Genomic DNA, 20,071 nt, shown 5'->3' on the forward strand with positions numbered 1-20,071 from the left:
TTTCAAAGACAGTTTATTCAAAATTCTCCACCTAGGAGAAAAGATATATAACAATGTTTACACGTGCTTTAATAACTTAGTTCACTGTACAACTTGCATTCCATGTAACAGTACAATAAACCAGCAAAAGAAAATAATCAGTCAGCACTCTTTAATAATCAATCACATAAGAAGCACTGAGTAAGGGGTACAATAAGGTGGTATCTGTAAATTCTTTCATGAGTGCACCACAGAGCACCAGTCATCTCATTCGGTTTGTGTCTAAAAATCAAGATGTCTACACTCTTCTTATTAGTGATGTGAAAGGTAATTAGGACCTTTCAGAACATAACATGTTAGTTTTGGTTCCATTTGGTGAGCAATGGCAGAGGGGCTCTGTCACTTTTATCCCTTTCTTATAAATACTTTTCCCTTTTGTGTAACTTCCACAGTTTTAAATAAAAATAATTTTAATGCTTGTATATACTATTATGTCAAAACGGTTCTAGCAAAGAATTATATTAATCAGTTTACAGCTAGCACAATGGTCCAAAGACATTAAAGAAACAAAAGAAATTGACCACTTAGTTCCGCCAAAGTAGCACCTAGTAAAATAGCACATCAATAAAGTTTCTCCTGTTTTCCTCACGTGATACAGAGGCAAATAGACCTGGCAATAACCTCAAAAGTAAGGGCAGAAATTTGAGAAGGAAAAGGACAAGATATTGTTCTCTGTTCCTGTAAAAGGATCTTACTAGTTAGTATATTCTCCATTGCATTTCATAATCTTGGAGTTACAACTGCCAAATGAGGGTAAGACTACGCAGGAGGAAAACAAGATAAAAATGACTGACTAGTGTAATCTGAACTTCTTCCAAGTAATTATATTTTCCAAGAAAAAAAAAGGCACAGGAGGTACACATTTCAATTTGGCTCAAAAATAATAAAAATTAATTTAAATAGTTTGCAATAACTACTAAAACATAAAATCCAATTTCCTCTATTGTCTTTGACAGAGCTCAACACACACACACACACACACACACACACACACACACACACACAAATACCCTGACTGGTTTGCCATAATCCGGACTATACATACTGCGTGATATTTCTACACAGACTGAACCCTAAGGACTGCCCAGTCTACAAAGGAGGATCTAATAATTAATTTGAATTAAACATCTGCTTGATCAATACATTCTTTCTAATACTTAACCTATGTTCCAACTAAGTTCCTTTTGTGGAACTGAAATGATTCAGATGCTCTAATTTTCAGCTGATTATAAAAGTATTACAGTAATCTTACATACCAAGGAATACCAAGAGATGAAAAGTCAACTAGTATTATATCTGTGAAAAGTAACTCAGATTTCACTTTGATACATGTAAACCATGAATTGTAAATTTCAAAAACAGTAGTTGTGGTCAAGTTCATATCTTATTATTGTATCTTTAAAAGATAGCAGGAACATTTACTCTAACTGTAAACATAAGTCTGTATCTCAAGACAGCACACCTAGGAAAAGATGCATCCATTGTAACAATGCACCGGACATCCCTTGACAGACTTGTGACAAGTGTAGTGTAACTAACTTTAACTGCATTGCCAAGTAGGAGTCTGGGACATGACCCAAGGGAATGATGTTTCCTACACCACTGAGCTACTTCAGCAGCAATCATCATGGTGACAAAATATATTTAATAAGTTACACATTTAAAAAGTCATTAGAACATCTCGTTCTTGTACACTAGTATAGAAAGGTCTTCCAAAGATAAATGAGTGGAGGCCTGGTTTAATTTTCTCAGCTAGAGCCATTATTATGTTAAGGTCGCCCTCTGCTGTTAAATCAAGGTCTATCTTCAGGTTCCGAAGAGACTTAAAGGGCTTTTTCCCCTTCTGCCTATAAATAATGAAGAAAAAACCTTTTTACATATAAATACATAAAAATATATAGAAAACGTCCAAAAGGAACAAAACAAAGCACAATGCACAAAGGTTTTTATTCCATATAGCTTTACTTACGTATCATCTTCTATATACTTTATTAGCGTCAAGGCTTTTCTGTGAAGGACGAGTAGAAACTGTGCCAGGAAAGTACTCCTGAGAGATAAACCAGGCTTCAAATGAAAGACCTACAGGAAAATCAAACATTTTAATAAATAATTTGCTCCAAATCTTCTTATACAGCATATTTCTATCACAGTGTTGACAACGTCTGGCAGCTAACACACATTAGAGCAGCTCTCCACAACCATTCCTACTGATGCCCCTAACAGACAGGAAGTACTGAATTTAGAGGCGATCATGTTTTTCTGAAGTTTTCTATTTTATCTTTGAAAATGGACTCTAATTTTGCATTCTACCTCAAATATATATCCCTATTTACTTTATTAAGAACCATGATGTAATGTGCATCCTGATGTGTACTTAACTTTTTCTGCCCATATCTCCAAATAAAATCCAAGCTCTCAGAAGTTGAGCCACGCTTATAGGCTAGGGTTTTGAGGTCTTCTTCTCTCTCTCTACTCTTGGGGTGTTGAGGGTACATGTGTAATGATAGAATGATTTTATTCAGCTTGAGAAGCATGGAATTCATTGCATGATTGTGAATTATCTCTGAACTTTGCAATATGTCACAGACCACACAGATCTGGTTCCAAAATTTTGAGTTAACTTAAGGACCTCATTATTTCAAACCTACTTCTATGACCCTGTTCCTGGCCTGATCCCCAGAATGATATTATGACACAGCTCTGTTATATTAGGAAATAAGTCCCATGTAATCTATAATTTTCTTAAAATGTTAATTAAGCAGATTATTTTTGAAAAGAATAAGACAATAAAGATGTTATTATTTCAGTAGAAGTATACAAGTTTTAAAGATATTTTGGCCCAATTAAGGCAAATAAAAACCATTCTCCCCTCCCCAAAAGAAAACACCTGGAGTTATAGGTTAGTGGTTGGAATTAAAACATTTATTATTTTAACTGGGGAATACTGCATCTTTAATTGTTAATATACAGCCCATGGCCATTAACAATTCAAAAGAAAAATCATGTAGACACTTTGGAAAGACATGAGACACTACGAAAAGATAGTAACTTAATTCTATGATGATATATATATATAGAGAGAGAGAGAGCGAGAGAGAGCGCATGCGCACAGGCAATGTAGTATATATTAAAAAAGATAATATGTCATACTATTCATTTTGACAATCTTAGGTTTAACATTTACCTGATCCAGGAAGGCTTTTACTAGAGTGTCTCTGTGTAAGACATCTTGAAAAATATTCCTACAAAAAAAACAGTCCAAATGTTGAAATGTCTGTACAACGCTACTTTCCCAAATCCCTCACTCCAGTCAAATTAATTCTTAGAAATGGAATATTACATATAAACATATTTATAAAAATTAGATGTATATATTTGGAGATATAAAATACATATTCATTTTAACGCAAGGATACACTTGTATATTACTGGAGTTTGTCAAGACAGTATGTAATTATTTTTCTCTTAAAGATATAAGCAGTCCCAAGGGCATGTAAGTACCCATCAATCTATTTTTGTACCCTCACCTTATAAAAAAAATTTGAGAGCCTCAGAGAATTAATAAATACCAATTCCTGCCATGTCAAAAAAATAAAAGCAACAAAAATAAACACATATTACTACCATCAAAACCCAAAATAAAATAAAAGGTTAACCTTATAATAACTTGTAATAAGCTGTTCAGGAAGAAAAAGGTAAAAGGGTGAACACTAAGAAACATTCAAATGGGATTAATGAACATCTTGACCACTGAGTTGCATCAACAAACCTATCATCAGGCAAGTAACAAGAACCAATTACTTAGTAAAGTATAAGCTACTTGGTAATGATCGGAGTAAGAAACTAAGACGTTAACTCACACTTGAGATAATGTGCACACTTGAGATAGTGTATATCTAACATACCATAAAGTAAGCAATTTTTAACTGAAAATAGTAGGGATCATCATCGAACTGACAAGACTGGCAAAGAGGTGTGTATGCATAAATAAATAGGAAAGTACCTAAAATTTCCTAGTTAAGGAGATGGGTATACCAAATTACAGAAGAAGGAAATTCAGAAGGAAAAAAAAAAATCAGCATTTCGTCATTACTGGCTGTCCAACTGGTGTCCAATTTGGTAGTAACAGTACCCCTTTTCTGGCTTTGGAGAGAGAATAAGGCTAAATTATGTAAGTCTAGTGTTCTGAATATACTGTTTCACTGACTGTCTCAGTAATAAGTAAATCAGATGAAGCAAGTGTTAAAAAAGAATATTTCTAGTGACTGATTTTTCACGTAGTGGCAGTGAGTGTAACTATTTTTAAGAGTGTAACTATTTTTAATAGGGGCGCCTGGGTGGCTCAGTCGGTTGAGCATCCAACTTCGGCTCAGGTCATGATCTCACGGTCTGAGTTCAAGACCCGCGTCGGGCTTGTGCTGACAGCTCAGAGCCTGTCTCAAAAAAGTAAATAAACGTTAAAAAAATAAAAATTAAAAAAAAAGAATTAAAATTAAAAATATCTTAAAATTAAATAATATTATTTAAAGAAAACTAAAAAATACAGTATCTGTAACATATAAAAGTTAATACACAATCTAATGGTAGAAAATATCATTTTGGGCCCATTTGATGCTCAGAAAATTTACTTAGAGTTGTAAACAAATTTTAAAAATTCATGACATTATGGTTTTTTATTTTATCACCAACAAAAATAAGACTAGATGGCTAATCAACATCTGTCAAATCAGTGAAGCATTCAAATATAACTGGCTAAAATGAGTAAGAAATGTTAAAAGCATACATACACTTTCTCTAAAAAAATAAAAATAAAAATATAGGTGGTAAATCCATCCTAAAGTTCACTAAATTCCCCAAAAAGGATATCTGAAGTAACAAAAAAAAAACAAAAAAAAACAAAAAAAAAAAACCCAAAAAAAACAAAACAGAAAAAATACTAAACACTTTAGTTAAGAAGAAAATGCTTGAAAGCACAGATTAATTTTGAGAATTATTACACATGTACCAAAATTACCAATACTTGAAAACATAGTCATCACCTGGAATTCCGATTTTGACCAATTCATTTTCCTTCTTTTTTCTTTTGAAAGTTTATTTTATTTATTTTGGAAGAGACAGAGTGAATGAGCAGGGCTGGGGCCTGCTGAAGAGAGGCCTGAAGGGAGGGAGAGAGAGAATCCCAAGCAGGCTCTGTGCTGTCAGTGCAGAGCCAGATGCGGGGTTCCATCTCACAAACCGTGAGATCATGACCTGGGTCAAAACCAAAAGTCGGACGCTTGACGGATGGAGTCACCCACATGCCCCTTGACCAATTCATTTTCTAAACCAATTCTCTTAAAACTTTCTAAGGAACCAACAAGATCGGTGCACGCACAGCTGAGAAAAGATGGGTCCTAATGATGCCATCTTTTAGAGACACGTGAGGCTGGGGATCCCTTGGACATGGGTGCTCCTTTTCTCTGCTTTGGTCACCATCTTCTGTGTGACTACTGGTGCTCCACATGTCCCCTGTCTCAGCTCAAAATCTTTCTTAGAAACACAGGACAGAGTTGCATGCTCCAATTTTACTGCTGCTTTGTCCACTCAGAACTGGATTATCACAGTTAACATATATTGAGCACATTATATATGCCAGGTACTTTACACTGATTAAAGAGAACCATTATACTATACTCCATTTCTTTTCCTGATGTAGAACTTAAGTATTTTCTTGGGGTTTATAATACAAATTTATAATTTTTTCTCCTCTCATTAGGTCCACTTTCAACATTTTATCACTACTTTTCCTCTTTTTTTATTTAGTGATCACACTTTATGGTAAAAAATGAGTAACACAATATGAAATGCAAATAAAAGAATGCTCTGTAAATGTATTTTTGTAGTTCTACTGTATTTTATATTCACATATCAAGAAAAAAAGACTTAGAATTACTTCTTTAGTTAAGTTAAAATGCCTTCTAATGAGTCTTATACACTAGACTAATAAGCAATGCCAAGGGTTGGGGCTATCTGGTTGGTCACTATTTTTTTTAAATATTTATTTTGAGAGAGAAAGAGAGAGTGTGAGCAGGATGAAGCAGAGAGAGAATCCCAAGCAGGCTCTGTGCTGTCAGTGCATAATGCAACAGGGCTCAATCCCATGAACTGTGAGATCATGACCTGAGCCAAAATCAAGAATCGGACGCTTAACTGACTGAGCCACAAAGGTGCCCCCAGTTGGTCACTACCAGCCTTAGCACCTATTACGGTGCCTAGGGCCTCAATATATATTTGTTAAATAAATACTTAAATAGTTACTTAAAAAAATTTTTTTTTGTTTATTTTTGAGAGAGACAGACTATGAGAGGGGGAGGGGCAGAGAGAGAGGGAGGCACAGAATCTGAAGCAGGCTCCAGGCTCTGAGCTGTCAGCACAGATCATGACCTGAGCCGAAGTTGGACGCTTAACCCACTGAGCCACCCAGGTGCCCTTTAAATATTTACTTTTAAGGACTAATCTAATCTCTCTATGCAAAACATAATTACATTAAGAAAAACAGACATTTAAGAAAAAAGGTATGACTAACCAAATTTTTCTTCAAGCATAATTCTCTTAGTAATAGTTCATTCCTTTCAAATACACACTTGATTTTACTCATAAAAGATACAACTGCACAATACTGCTTAACAATAACATTATTACATACAAATCAGGAGTGAAGCTTTCGTCTGTATAGATGATTGTATCCTGAGCCATGTCTTCTTCTGAAGTGGCTCTCCAGAATGCTGTCAGCTCAGATCTCATGTATCTGCGCTGATTGTAAATATGCTCGTGACATGGTGGCATCTGCTTGACAGTGTTGACGTCCACATCTATGTGTGTGGTGGGATAGGGAGCGTACATGACTTGCCGGAACGGGAGCACAAAGCTTCCGGTTGAATCCTGTCATAATGAAAAGAAAATTCATTGTCTTATATGTCAAAAGACACGAAGAATTATTTTTTAACCAGAAAAACTGGCTTTAACAAATCCATCGTATACGAAGTTTTAGTGATGTGTGCACTAAAGCACTGGCTGAAATAGTGAGCACTAGAAAACAAGTAAGCATCCAAAAAGAGAACTGATTAAACAAAAAATGGCTTATTATTTAGCTACTAAAAATGAATTTGCAGAACAACTGAAGTTATCAATTTGTGTTGATACAGAAAGATATTCACAACATATTATGGAAAAAGGAGGTTAAAATATGCAGGGATAGGGACAGAGAACTATGTAAAAGATACATACAGAAGAAAAAAAGACCAGAAAGATAGATGCCAAATATTAACGGTGGTTATACATTGGATTATGAGAGTATGGGTAACTTTTTATTTTGTTCTTGATTATTCCTAATGTTCTTTTAAATCTCAATGAATATATAATTTTTGTAAGTAAAAAAATGTACTTCTTTCCAAGTATTGTCAGTTGGGTAGTCAACTGCCATGTAACAAATATCTGTGTATGAAACACTGGTATATGTTATGAATACAATATAGAGGCTACTTTCAATTTTTCACTCTTATAATGCTATAATAAACACTTTCATAAGTAAATCTTTCTTCTTATACAACTGCTTCCCTAAGATTTCCAGAAATATAGATAGTAAGCTAAGTCTTTGAACATTTTTATTTTTTATTTTAGAGACCAAGAGAGAGGGAGAGTGCCTGCACACATGCATGCACTTGAGTGGGGGAGGGGGGGAGAGGAAGGGGGAGAGAGACAGAGACAGAGACAGAATCTTAAGCAGGATCCATGCTCAGTGTGGAACTGGATGCAGGGCTTAATCCCACAACCCTCAGATCATGATCTGAGCTGAAATCAAGAGTCAGACACTCAACTGACTAAGCCATCCAGGCACCCCAATTTTTGAACATCTTTAAGGCTCTTGACAATGTTAAAATATTTCTGAAAGGCTTAACAATTTATACTTATATGGAAAACTCTTAACAAATATTTTTCATTAGATTATAGTTTCAAGTTTTCCTCTATGCATCTGGTATAGGTCCCTTTTAGGGATAAAATTACATAACTAAATGAGAGGGTACTAAGAAAATAAAAGTACTAAGTACCTTATCATGCCTTTGATAAAAAGAAGTTCTAATTTTCAGACTTGTAAAATTCAAATTGGAAATAGTTACATCCCTTAAGTAGTTTCTGTATTATTCTGAGCTCAAAGCATGCACACTGTTAAAAATGCAAAAGCTGAATATAATTTTTATTTGCCACAACTTTTAATATGTTTTGTTTCATTTTGCTATGCATAGATCCTCAAGAAAGCATTCGCTATGAGAATCACATAACCATTAGGAAATCTACCTTCTCCCATCTTTTGACTGTAATTGAAACATCAATGATAGTTTCAATAAAATGAATAAAATGTCTTCCCTGTAATTATTGAAAACAATTTCTAATTTACATTTATCTGCCTTGCTCCTTGAAAAGCAGATTCAAGCAGTCAGAGAAAGACAAGTACCATATGATTTCACCCGTCTAAGAATTTAAGAAACAAAACAAATGAACAAAAACTATAGAGAACAAACTTATGGTTATTAGAAGGGGATGGGAGGATGGGTAAAACAGGTGATGGGGATTAAGAGTACACCTATCACGATGAACACTGAATGTACAGAATTACTGGAACACTGTATTATACACCTGAAACGAATATAAAGCTGTATGTTAACCATACTGGAATTAAAAAGAAAAAGAAAATAAATAAAAGAAAAATGTAAAATAATTTAAAATTACCTACATGTGAAAATATATATGCATTGTTCAAATCCTATACACAATTTTGAAGACAGGAAGCAGCTTTAAATTTTTTTTCAATAAATGAATACAGTACATAAAAAATGCTAACACAAAAATTCAAATCCTTTTCAGAAAAAAAAGTAACTATTTTAGATGTGCAATCTGATTCAACCACATATATTTTTTTTAATGTTTTATTTATTTTTGAGAGAGAGACAGAGTGCAAGCGGGGAAGGAGCAGAGAGAGAGAGAGAGAGAGAGAGAGAGACACAGAATCCGAAGCAGACTCCAGGCTCTGAGCTGTCAGCACAGAGCCCGACGCACGGGGCTCGAACGCAGGAACCACGAGAACAGGACCTGAGCTGAAGTCAGATGCTTATCCGACTGAGCCACCCAGGCGCCCCAGATTTAACCGCATATTAAAAAACAAATAATCCTGGAGCCAGACAGGCAGCTATAGGAAACCAAACAGACACACACAAAAAGATACTCTAAGCTGTTTCACTCATACTAATTATAAATCTGTAAGATATATACTCTGTGCTCAGACTTGTGCATAACAGTCAGCTCCTTGGCATACAAACATGAGATGCACCACATGCTAATATTCACAGTGTATTTATACAGAATGTCAAAAATGATTTTAAAAAATTGCTTTCACATGTGACAAATAGAAACTATACCTTTAGCAGGCCTTGTACAAAGAGCCCTGACTCGTATTTAAATGATGATTCTGCTTCACATAATCTGGAACATTTTCTCTCTGCTGGAGTCAGAAAAAGGCATAATGTTCTCACTATCTGTAAAAGAAAATATTTTAGCATTAAAATAGGAAATTAAAAGGCCACTGGTCTGCTTATGAAAGAAATCTGAAAAGAAACTTCAACCATTACTGTCGATAAAATACATCCTAAGAAAAAAGTTTTCCTTAGTCACCTGGAGTAGTCCATGAGACATAACAGTTGTTGCCTAAAATAGGAATCCTGTGGTCAAGTAAGTTTGGCAAATGGTGGTAAATGTATGGTATCTCAAAACCTTTAGCATTGGAATATATATTGACTTTCCAGGTGTTGATATAATATGCATACTTTATCCAACTCTTTGACCATGGAACTTTTATATTTCAGTAAGAACTAATGACTTAATATAATTATTAATTCTACCTCCACCCAGCAGCAAGTATTTTTCAAATGAAAATAAACAATTTTGGATAAGAAAACTAAATGCAGTTGAATTAGGCAGAATTATGGCTTCGGTTGAACAGTTCGACATATGAAATCTCATTATAATGAATATCAGGAGTGTCCAAATCCTTCAACAGAATGAGAATTAATTCTATCAAATTTGATTTAAAATAAGCAAAACTTTGGTTGGGGTTTAGAAATCTAGGATTCTAACAGGATTTGATCTATAGCTCTATTAGGAAAAGTAAAAAGCCATGTAAGTATGTTGGAATTCAGACTATATTCAGAGTTTTTAGATTAAAGTACTAGCTTTCAATATAGAGTGATGGCATCCCTTTTCTCAAATTAAAAAGATAAAAGAGAAGTGATCATGCCAGAAGAGGATGTGGAATGAAAAAAATGTTTTAAAATACACAGGGCCCCAACCACAGAGCCTCTCTCCTTCCAGAAAGCTACTGGGAAGTCCTTCTGTGACCCTGAAGGCTCTGGGTGACACAGAGGGAAAGTTACCTTCTTGGGGTAACAGATGTAATCATAAATCACTAGACCAGCATAACAACAGAGATGCATTAACCTTTCACAAATGGATGTATGGAAAAATATAATTTTGGTAAATTAAGGGTCATGCAAGCATACAGGGTAGGTAACTTGAGAAAAAAATTACAAATATTATTTGTCAAGGAAATAATTATTGCTAACATATTTCCTATATAAAACATAAAAAGAGAAGTCAGGTTTGCCTAAACTGATAGATATGTGCAATTTCTCTCTTTCTAGTTAACAGTCAGTGAAGTAAAGTACAAAATCCCTTAGTTTAGTGCCTAACGTTTGGAAAAGTAAGTTAACTTCATTAATTCTTTAGTAACTCATAGAGCACTGAAGGAAGTGGTCACAGACGTTACTGAGTAAAACATAATTTCCACTGACCACTGAACAGCGATAGGTCCCTAAAAGAAACAGATTTAGGAGGAAAATAATGTAAGAAATCAAAATGAATAATTAGATAACATTTCTTTGGAATTAGTATCACAAGTACATGGTTATCTTCATACTTATTAAGTGACATCAGAAAATAGAAGACAAATTTTTTTAAAAATACCTTATTTTAATGAAATTCTCAAAACCATTTATACAATACTGAGAACTGTATCATATTTATGAATATTATTAATGAATTATCAAAATGAAACTGATAAATGACTTCCTATTTAAGCAGTTTACTTCGACTTACTTCTGCACAGGGTGTCACAGTAATTTTGCTTGACTACAACCTAACTTTTAAATCACAATCCATGATATGCTAGCAGTATTAAGAAGTGAGATTATGTGCTGGATTATAAGATAAATTACCTTATTTACTTTCTCTGCACTGCTACCTACTACGACTGAACAGCCACAGGTCTGCAGGTGTGAGCTAATGGCACTGCAAGGTGGAGAAAAAAGACGAAAAACATTGGCTGTAAAGCAATTTCACAAACTAAACAAAAAAAGGGCATGCGAACTTCAAGTAACAGACTAGCTTTACATGATGAATGACAAACTGTAAGTAAAGTGCCACCTTTTATTTCCACGGTACTTTACCTTTTTTCCACAGGCCTTTCACACAGATCCTCCCATTTGAACTTAAAACCCAGTTAGTAAAATATCACCATTTTATAATGAAAGAAACTGAGGTGTTGAGAGGTTAAGTGATTTACTTAAAGTCAAATGGGATTAAAAACAAGGATATGAACGGCTGACAGTGAGTGGAAGGGGGACTAAAGTCCTTCTGATTCATGCTATGTAAAGCTTCCGGGTTCAAAACACTCACACCTCTGAGTTTCCATCATGAACCTAAAGGAAAAGACTACGGACATAAAAGCAAATACTTTATCCTGTCACTTCTCATCAAAAACAAAATAAAACTTCATGATAATCTGCAATCATAAAGAATCACTGAGGTAGAAGATGAGATTCTAAGTGCAGAGAGCGCACTTAGGAGAGGGATAAATGTTGGCTGATATTACTGTCATTAACAGTCATTAACATTTTCCTTAGAAGAGACAGAAGTAGAAAATGTTAGCCATTAGCTCTTGCGTGCTTATACGTTCCGGGTGCTGTTTTAAGGGCTTGGTATGATTTATCTCACTCAATTCTTACAACAATCCTATTAAGTAGGTACTACTATTATTCCCATTTTACAGATGAGGAGATGGGGGCACAGAGGCTTCAGGTATCTTGTCCCAGTTTACACACAGCAATAACCCAGGAAGTCTGGTTTTAGAACCCACACTCTTAAGTACTAAAATCTACTATAAGATGGAAAGGATAAGTAAAAATAACAAATAATTTTCTTTTCTAGGCCTAAATAACTTAAATGCATCCACAATGCAATTCAATTTGTAAGGGTTCTGTGATACTGTGATTTTAAGAAATACGTATTTGTTTTTTATCCACATTTCCTGGCTCACAGCTCCCATAACACTTAGAATTTCCTAAGTGCAGGAAAAGATAAAGATGCCTTTTGTTATGTTAATGGAGCGACTTTTGGAAAACATCTAAGGATGGGGGCTGATTGCCAATGGAGCCAACCACTAAAGATTAGAACTTTCAGTCCCTCCCGCTGACTTCTGGGTAGGGGAGAGGGGATGGAAGTTATCACCAACGGCCAATGATTTGATCAACCATGCCTATGTAACAAAGCCTCCATGAAAACCCAAAAGGAAGGGATTTGGAGAGCTTCTGGGTTGGTGAACACGTGGAGATCTGGGGAAAGATGTGTGCTCAGAGATGCTATATGGAAGCTCTTCACCCTTTCCCCAAACCTTATCCTATGCATCTCTTCCATATAGATGTTCATCTCTATGTTAGATTCTATCCTTTACAATAAACCAGTAATCCAGTAAATAAAATGTTTCTCTGAGTTCTGTGAGCTGCTCCAGTAAATTAATGGAACACAAGGAGGGAGTCATAGGATTTATAGCCAGTTGGTGAGAAGAACAGGTAACATCCTGGACTTGTCACTGATGTCTGAAGTCCACGGATGGGTGGTTGGGATCTCTAATATCTAGCCAGTCAGAAGCACAGGCGAAAACTTGGACTTGTGACTAGTGTCTGGAGGGTAGGTGGGACACAGTCTTGTGGGATTGAACCCTTAATCTGGGGAATCTGACATTATCTCTAGGCAGAAAGTGCCAGAAATGAATTAAATCGTAGGACCCACTTGGTATCTAAAGCATTATTTGTTGATGTGAGGAACCCCACCAACATTAGAAATGGGTCTAAGAACCCCTTTTGTTCTTAGTTTCAGATTTAATGAGAAGTAAAACAAGAAACCAGAACCAACAAGATTTTCTGTCTGGGCACTATGGAAACTCGGCTTCTTTCAGTATTAAAAAGAGTAACATCAAATATATCACAGACATGTAACAAATGAAAAAATAACACAAAGCTAAGTAATAGTTCAAATATGAACCAATGTTCCCAGAATAGTTTGGGTAGCTATTCTATTACTTTCTTCCTTCCAAATCATGTCATTGGTGAGCATAAGATTTCTATGTCCTTTATCCACCTTTTATGAAGGAAACAAAATTCTTACTTGAGAAGGAAGCCTTCATGACAACTGTCACCAATGTCATCATCATTGAGAACTGTATCAGCTATCTAAAATGTACCACAAAAAAAAGAAGTTATTCTGGTTATAATACGGCAGTGAAATAACACTCTCAAGTCTCAGTTCAACAGAACACATTGCCCTCATTTCTAAGCATCAAGAATCCCAATAAAGCCATCTCTGCGCTTCTATAAACTTTCAGGAGAACAAATGTGAAAACTTGTCAGGCAGGTTAAACAACAATTTTTATGAGAACAACTTCCTATTCTTTGCTGTCAGAATCAGGAGACGAATCTTAATGACACAGTCAGAAAGAAACCAGAAAAGTTTCCTAAAGATTTCTCTACACACTCTTACAGTGTGATTCAAAATGTCAACATGTGATTAAGAAACTAGATTATGGAATATAAGTAAACTTGTGTTTATTACCACTGACTTGTACACTGCTTTTTTACCAAAAGTACTGCATTAAATACTGACTGCTTCTTTAAGGTCTGGAATTCTACTTCTAAACTAAATAGGTGTAATTCTGTCACAACTGTCACTGACCAAAAAAGCCTCTTTTTGGCCATAAAACTTAGTATTTTATGTGTGTGTTATTAAAGTGGTTAATACTTCATAGGAATAGCATGTATGACAAAAAATGCACACTAGTAAAATTAGAATGCTACTAATATACATAATAGTAATAGAACTCAAGGGAATTGATAAGAGGTGGTACCATTGTTCTTATTTAATAATACAAGTCATGGCTTACATCTATTTCTTCAGGAACACTGTGTGATTTCATGGATGAAAGCAGCTCCATTACAGGAATTACTTCACCAGTAAGCATTGGAATAATACTCTGACCCTGTACAAAAAAAGCAAAATGAAGCGGAAAAAAAAAAAAAATTACACAATGAAGGTATCCCCTGCTTTTCCAAAGTTCGAGTTACACCACTTTGCTTTTATCAAAAACCTACATTAGTACCTGTTTTCAGTAACCAAAAGGAATCCAAAGAAGATTTTTGCTTTCACCAAAAAAAAAGGTAAAAAGCTAAAAGGGGTTGAGCACCTGTTTTGCAATGAACCCCTCTAAGAGGCAGCACATACCCTGAGCGCAGGAGAGGCCCTGCCAAGCTCCTACCCCAGGAACTACCCTAGGCATCTCAGCATCAAGCTGCCTTAGCTTTGGACGGTGGTGAGCATCTGTCTCGATTTATTTTGTGCATTCCTTAGCAGGGTGTGTTCTAAGGTATCTGAGATGTGTAAGACAGGTTATGTTTTGGGTCTGGGAATGCTCAAGAACTTTTCCATGTAAATTAATGGTAATTGCTTCCTCACTTTATGGCCATTTCAGTGTATGAAATGTTCTATAGGAACACTCTACTTTCGGATAGCGGGGAAAACCTGTATAGGACCAACAGGACAATAAAATATTAAGAACAGAAACCAAGAATGACACCCTTTGATAGAAACACTCGATAGCTTGTTAGAACACAGCCCCAAACATGTCTACTATTTCAAAGCATTTCTAAAAGATGTACGTACTATTTAAAACTGATTTTCATCACTCATCATCGGGAAAATGCAAATCACAATTACTATGAGATATCACCTCATACCTGTTAGGATGGCCAATATAAAACAAAAACAAAAAGAAAACCCAGAAAATAACAAGTATTGGTGAAGATATGGAGAAATTGGATCCCTGTGCACTGTTGGAAGAAATATAAAATGGTGCAGCGACTACCCAAAACACTCTGGCGGTTCTTCAAAAAATTAAAAATAGAACTAGCATATAATCCAGAAATCCTACTTCTGTATATTTATCCAAAAGAATTGGAGACAGGCTCTCAAAGAGATATTTGTACTTCCGTGTTCAATGCAGCATTATTCATAATACCCAAGGTATGGAAACAACCTAAATGTCCATCTATGGGAGCACGCATGAAGAAGATTTGGTGTATACATACAACGGACCTTAAAAAGAAGGAAATGCTGCCATACACAACATGGATAAATCTTGAGGACACTATGCTAAATGAAATATGCCAGTCACAGAAGGATAAATAGTGCATTATTCCATTTATATGAGGTATCTAAGTAGTCAAACCCACAGAAGTCAAAAGAATAACGGTGGTTGCTAGAGGCTGGAGGGAGGGAAAAATGGGAGGTTACTGTTCAATGGGTATATGGTTTCAGTCATACAAGATGAAGAAGCTGTAGAGATCTGCTGTATGATAATGTACATGTAGTTAGCAATATTACACAATACACTTCAAGTTTTGTTGAGGATAGATTTCATGTTAAGTGTCCTTTTCCACAATTTATTTTTTTAAACTTTTTTTAATGTTTATTTATTTTTGAGAGAGAGACAGAGACAGAGACAGAACATGAGCAGGGGAGGGTCAGAGAGAGAGGAAGACACAGAATCCAAAGCAGGCTCCAGGCTCTGAGCTGTCGGCACAGAGCCCAACGTGGGGCTTGAATGCACAGACCAAGAAATCATGACCTGAGCCAAAGTCGGATGCTTAACTGACTGAGTCACCCAGGCACCCCCCACTTTATTTTTTAAACTTTTTTTTTTTAAGGTTTATTTATTTTTGAGAGAGAGACAGAGCATTAGCAGGGGAGAGTCCTTTACCACAACTTAAAAAATAAGAGTAAAGTAGTTTATAAGAAATTGATAAATTAATAAAAGATTTGCTTGATAGGAAAAAATAAATAAACTCATTTTCATTCTTCTGGGAATGACTTTCTTTAGTCAGAGTGGAATCACTGGCTTATCATTTACTGTTACATGCTATAATTAAATTGCCATGCCAAATTTAGAAAGGATTTCCTTTGATATTTATTTGAGATATAAAAATTCTTGTTAATTAAAGGTCATTGATGCATTTTATATTTAAAAATGAGGAAAAACTTGGAGCCTGGGTGGCTCAGTTGGTTAAGCGTCTGACTTCGGCTCAGGTCATGATCTCACAGTTTGTGGATTTGAGCCCTGCGTCGGGCTCTGTGCTGACAGCTCAGAGCCTGGAGCCTGTTTCAGTTTCTGTGTCTCCCTCTCTATCTCTGCCCCTCCCCTGCTCACACTGTCTCTGTCTCAAAAATAAATAAACATTAAAAAAAATGAGGAAAAACAAGCACAAAAAGGCTTAGAAATAGCAAATAACTCAACACTCAACGTCTACATTCACAATAAGGTTTAGTACTAAAATGCAAACTGAAATCATCACATATATTTTAACAATCAATAAAACAGACAAGTTTCCTTTAGAATTCAAGATAAAATTTGAATTATGTATCAAAAATGCAATTTTGAAATTTGTAGTTTCTAGAGTGAAATTCCAAGTTCAATATAGAACATCACAAACGCAGAGTGTCTCAAATGGATGATCTCTCATTTATTCATTACCATCACCCCTGCCCCCAAATTTCTGGACCATCCTGAATATGTAAACTTTTAGAGAGGTAGATAAATTGTCACATGTCCATTAAATTTTAGCTAAATATGTTTTCAAAACACATAAATAAGATCAATCTAACAGCTTTTTCCTCCCTCACATCTCATGAAACTATCTTACTCAAACTTTTCAAATGTGTCTTTAAATCTCAGTCATTCCAAGAGTCATTTTTTGAGTGACTATACCCAGTTTTTCAGAAACTTGGGCTTTAAATGTGATGCTGTCTGTGGGAATTTTATGCTAAGTCCTAAGCCTCCTTGCAAGATATGGGTTTTATTTAAAAAAAAAAAAAAAAAGAATTCATCCTGTAGTAGCCTCCAAACATAACCACTCACTGTTTCTGTTTTTTAAAAGAATTTTTAAAATTCTTGTTTACAATTACAATCAACACAGGCAATTCAACAAGAATAATGACAAGCTATAAAGGGATTTCCTCATAAAGTGATTTTATCAGATGATAGCTATAAGTATCCAAAACTTGCACTGAATGAAGTCAGTGATTGATTCCAGACTCATGTGTCATCCCCAAATAGTATTTATTTGTTCAAAATAAAGTCATTTTAAGCACATGATGGGAGATTCACAGGGATTCAGTTATCAAGCAGCTTCTTTTCAGAAAGGAAAACTGTAGGAAAATACTTTCCCTTCAGTGTAGGCATATATATAGTGCCATAAACCGTATCTCAGATATTTATCCTAAGTGAATGGATATCTTCATCAAAGCTTAACAAAAAAAATTCTACGAGCCTGAACGCAGAAGAGACTCTAAAGTAAATCCCTCAAGTTTCTTTTCCTCCTTTGACTTCTCTAACTTGAACTTCTCAGAAGAATGTTTCCCCTTTAAAAACCTTCTGTTGGTCCAAATACACAGAAGGGACACAATAACATTTTCAAGAAGAGCCCTTAAGAGAGAAATAAAACTGGGGCACCTGGGTGACTTCAACTCAGATCTGACTTGGATCTCAGCTCAGGTCATGATCTTGGTGCATGGGATCAAGCCCCCCATAGGGCTCTGTGCTGACACTGTGGAGCCTGCTTGGGATTCTTTCTCTCTCCATCTCTGCCCCTCCCCTACTTGCGTTTGCATGTAACAAGAGTGCAAATAAATAAACAAATTTATAAACAAATAAACTTTTTTTAAAAAAGAAATAAAACTTAAAAATTAATAGTGGTAAATTTCTTAAGTATAGGTTTCTAGTTTGAAAAAAAAAATCCCAGGAAAAGCAGAATTTTACTGGGTCCTAAATATCTTTATCTTGAGGAAACCCTACTAACTACTCCATAACTAGCAGGTACATCTACAGGTTGGTAAAAGTCCCCCCAGCACTTGGCACCCTGCTCAATACCAGTAAGTAAAGGCCAGGCTTTTCTGGGTAAACGGAAACATCTTCTAAGTGTCAGATCTTTCCCCAGGATTACCTCTCCTCTGGCCTGGGAAGCTATTTACAAAAGTACAGACATACCAATTTTGTAAAGTAGGTCATTCTACAGGGTTTTGTATTTTCCTGGTTTAAGTCCCTATATATTCAAATTTTTAGAAAAGTTACTGTTCAAAGTACTATTATGTCTTAGGTATGCTAAGGAAAACCACAGTAAGGACAACCCAGCCACAGACTGGAGTTCAAACAGAAGGAACACTGAGGGTGGCCAGCCAGCAGCAATGGGAGTAAAAGCAAAGAACCCTTTCTCCATTAGAGATTCCCCTTCAGAACATCTCTGCCCTGCACTAAAATGGTTTGCATTTAATTTCCATAAGGGAAAGCGTACCCTTGCAATCAAAATCTCAAATACTGGTGCCTGTGCCCTAAGGACATTAAAAGCCATGGGATAAACATGGCATGCTTCCCTAGAGACTTATTACCAGAATAAGGTGAGGAATATCACTGGCAGACTGTAATATTAAATAGATATAAAATATAAACTGCATGACTTTTAAAAATACAATGTGAGACTTCAAATAAATATTATGCTTAGAACTGTGCCTGTACCCCCAGATATCTTAGGAGTATACTCACTTCCCTCCCGTTATAATAACTTCTGTGGAAATGTCTGAGAAGCAACGCCTTAAAGAAAATCTCATATAAAACTTAAAATTTTTAGTATGAACAAGTTATTCAAAACTTACTCTATACAAACAGAAAAAAGGTAGCAAAATTGCTATGATTCTCCACTTATTTAACTCTTCACATCTAAGATATGGAAATTTTCATTTAGTTTATTCCATATAATTCCACAAAGGCTCTGTTCATTTTCAGATTCACTCTGTCAAAATAGTATGGCTTCAAGGCCTTAAGAAAAGTAGCCCTCAGGGGTGCCTGGGTGGCTCAGTCAGTTAAGTGTCTGACTTCAGCTTAGGTCATGATCCTGTGGTTCATGAGTTCAAGCCTGCATCTATGCTCACAGCTCAAAGCCTGGAGCCTGCTTCGGGTTCTGGGTCTCCCACTCTCTCTGCCCCTCCTCTGCTCACATTCTCTCTCTTTCTCAAAAATTTATAAACATTAAAAAAAAAATTAAAAAGAAAGAAAAAAGAAAAGTAGCCCTCAGCCTTATATAGATACATGTCATGAGGTTGTACTTTTTGATAGTAAGCATTCTGTATCTTACCTGATCTTCCATTCTTTCTGTGCCTTCTAAGACTATTTTCTGGACATTTTCTTGCCTTTCCTAAGCAAGAGAAAATTTATTAAAGTTAAAATTAAAAAAAACATCTTGATACTTGTTTAGTTTTCACAATACAGTTAAATGGCAGACATGCTGTTGTGTAATTTAGTTCATGGGAAAAATACTTTCCACATTAGGGCAGGAAAAAAAGGGAGGGGTCAGGAAATTAATCCAACAAATTCCTTCTCTTATAAACAATACAAAATAAAATAAAAACACCCTTTTTTCTGCAGTTAAAAAAAGATAAATTGTCAGAAAACAGTCAATGTAACATCTGCATAGTTTCACAAAGGAAACTAATGATTTGTACTTTTCAAATTAAATAAGATCAAGTTGAATCTGGGGCTTCCTGATTTTAAATGATTTTCATGAACATT

The 20,071-nt window shown here is 35.3% G+C and overlaps 1 protein-coding gene across 12 annotated transcripts in view; it reads right to left on the minus strand.

The window, feature by feature from the left end:
* C9orf72 (C9orf72-SMCR8 complex subunit) overlaps positions 1–20,071 on the minus strand; it is a 27,031-nt gene continuing 6,960 nt past the window's right edge. For all 12 annotated transcript variants that reach the window (XM_007076595.3, XM_042963541.1, XM_042963544.1 and 9 more), the window contains 9 exons: positions 19,638–19,697; positions 14,342–14,437; positions 13,570–13,634; positions 11,343–11,415; positions 9,492–9,608; positions 6,725–6,960; positions 3,224–3,281; positions 2,009–2,118; positions 1–1,886 (listed from right to left, as the gene is read on the minus strand). In XM_007076595.3, the coding sequence (XP_007076657.1) occupies positions 1,700–1,886; positions 2,009–2,118; positions 3,224–3,281; positions 6,725–6,960; positions 9,492–9,608; positions 11,343–11,415; positions 13,570–13,634; positions 14,342–14,437; positions 19,638–19,697 (1,002 nt within the window). In that variant the 3' untranslated portion in view covers positions 1–1,699. The remainder of the gene's footprint in view (positions 1,887–2,008; positions 2,119–3,223; positions 3,282–6,724; positions 6,961–9,491; positions 9,609–11,342; positions 11,416–13,569; positions 13,635–14,341; positions 14,438–19,637; positions 19,698–20,071) is intronic.

This window comes from Panthera tigris, chromosome D4, assembly GCF_018350195.1.
Source record: "Panthera tigris isolate Pti1 chromosome D4, P.tigris_Pti1_mat1.1, whole genome shotgun sequence".
Classification (NCBI taxonomy): Eukaryota; Metazoa; Chordata; class Mammalia; order Carnivora; family Felidae; genus Panthera; species Panthera tigris.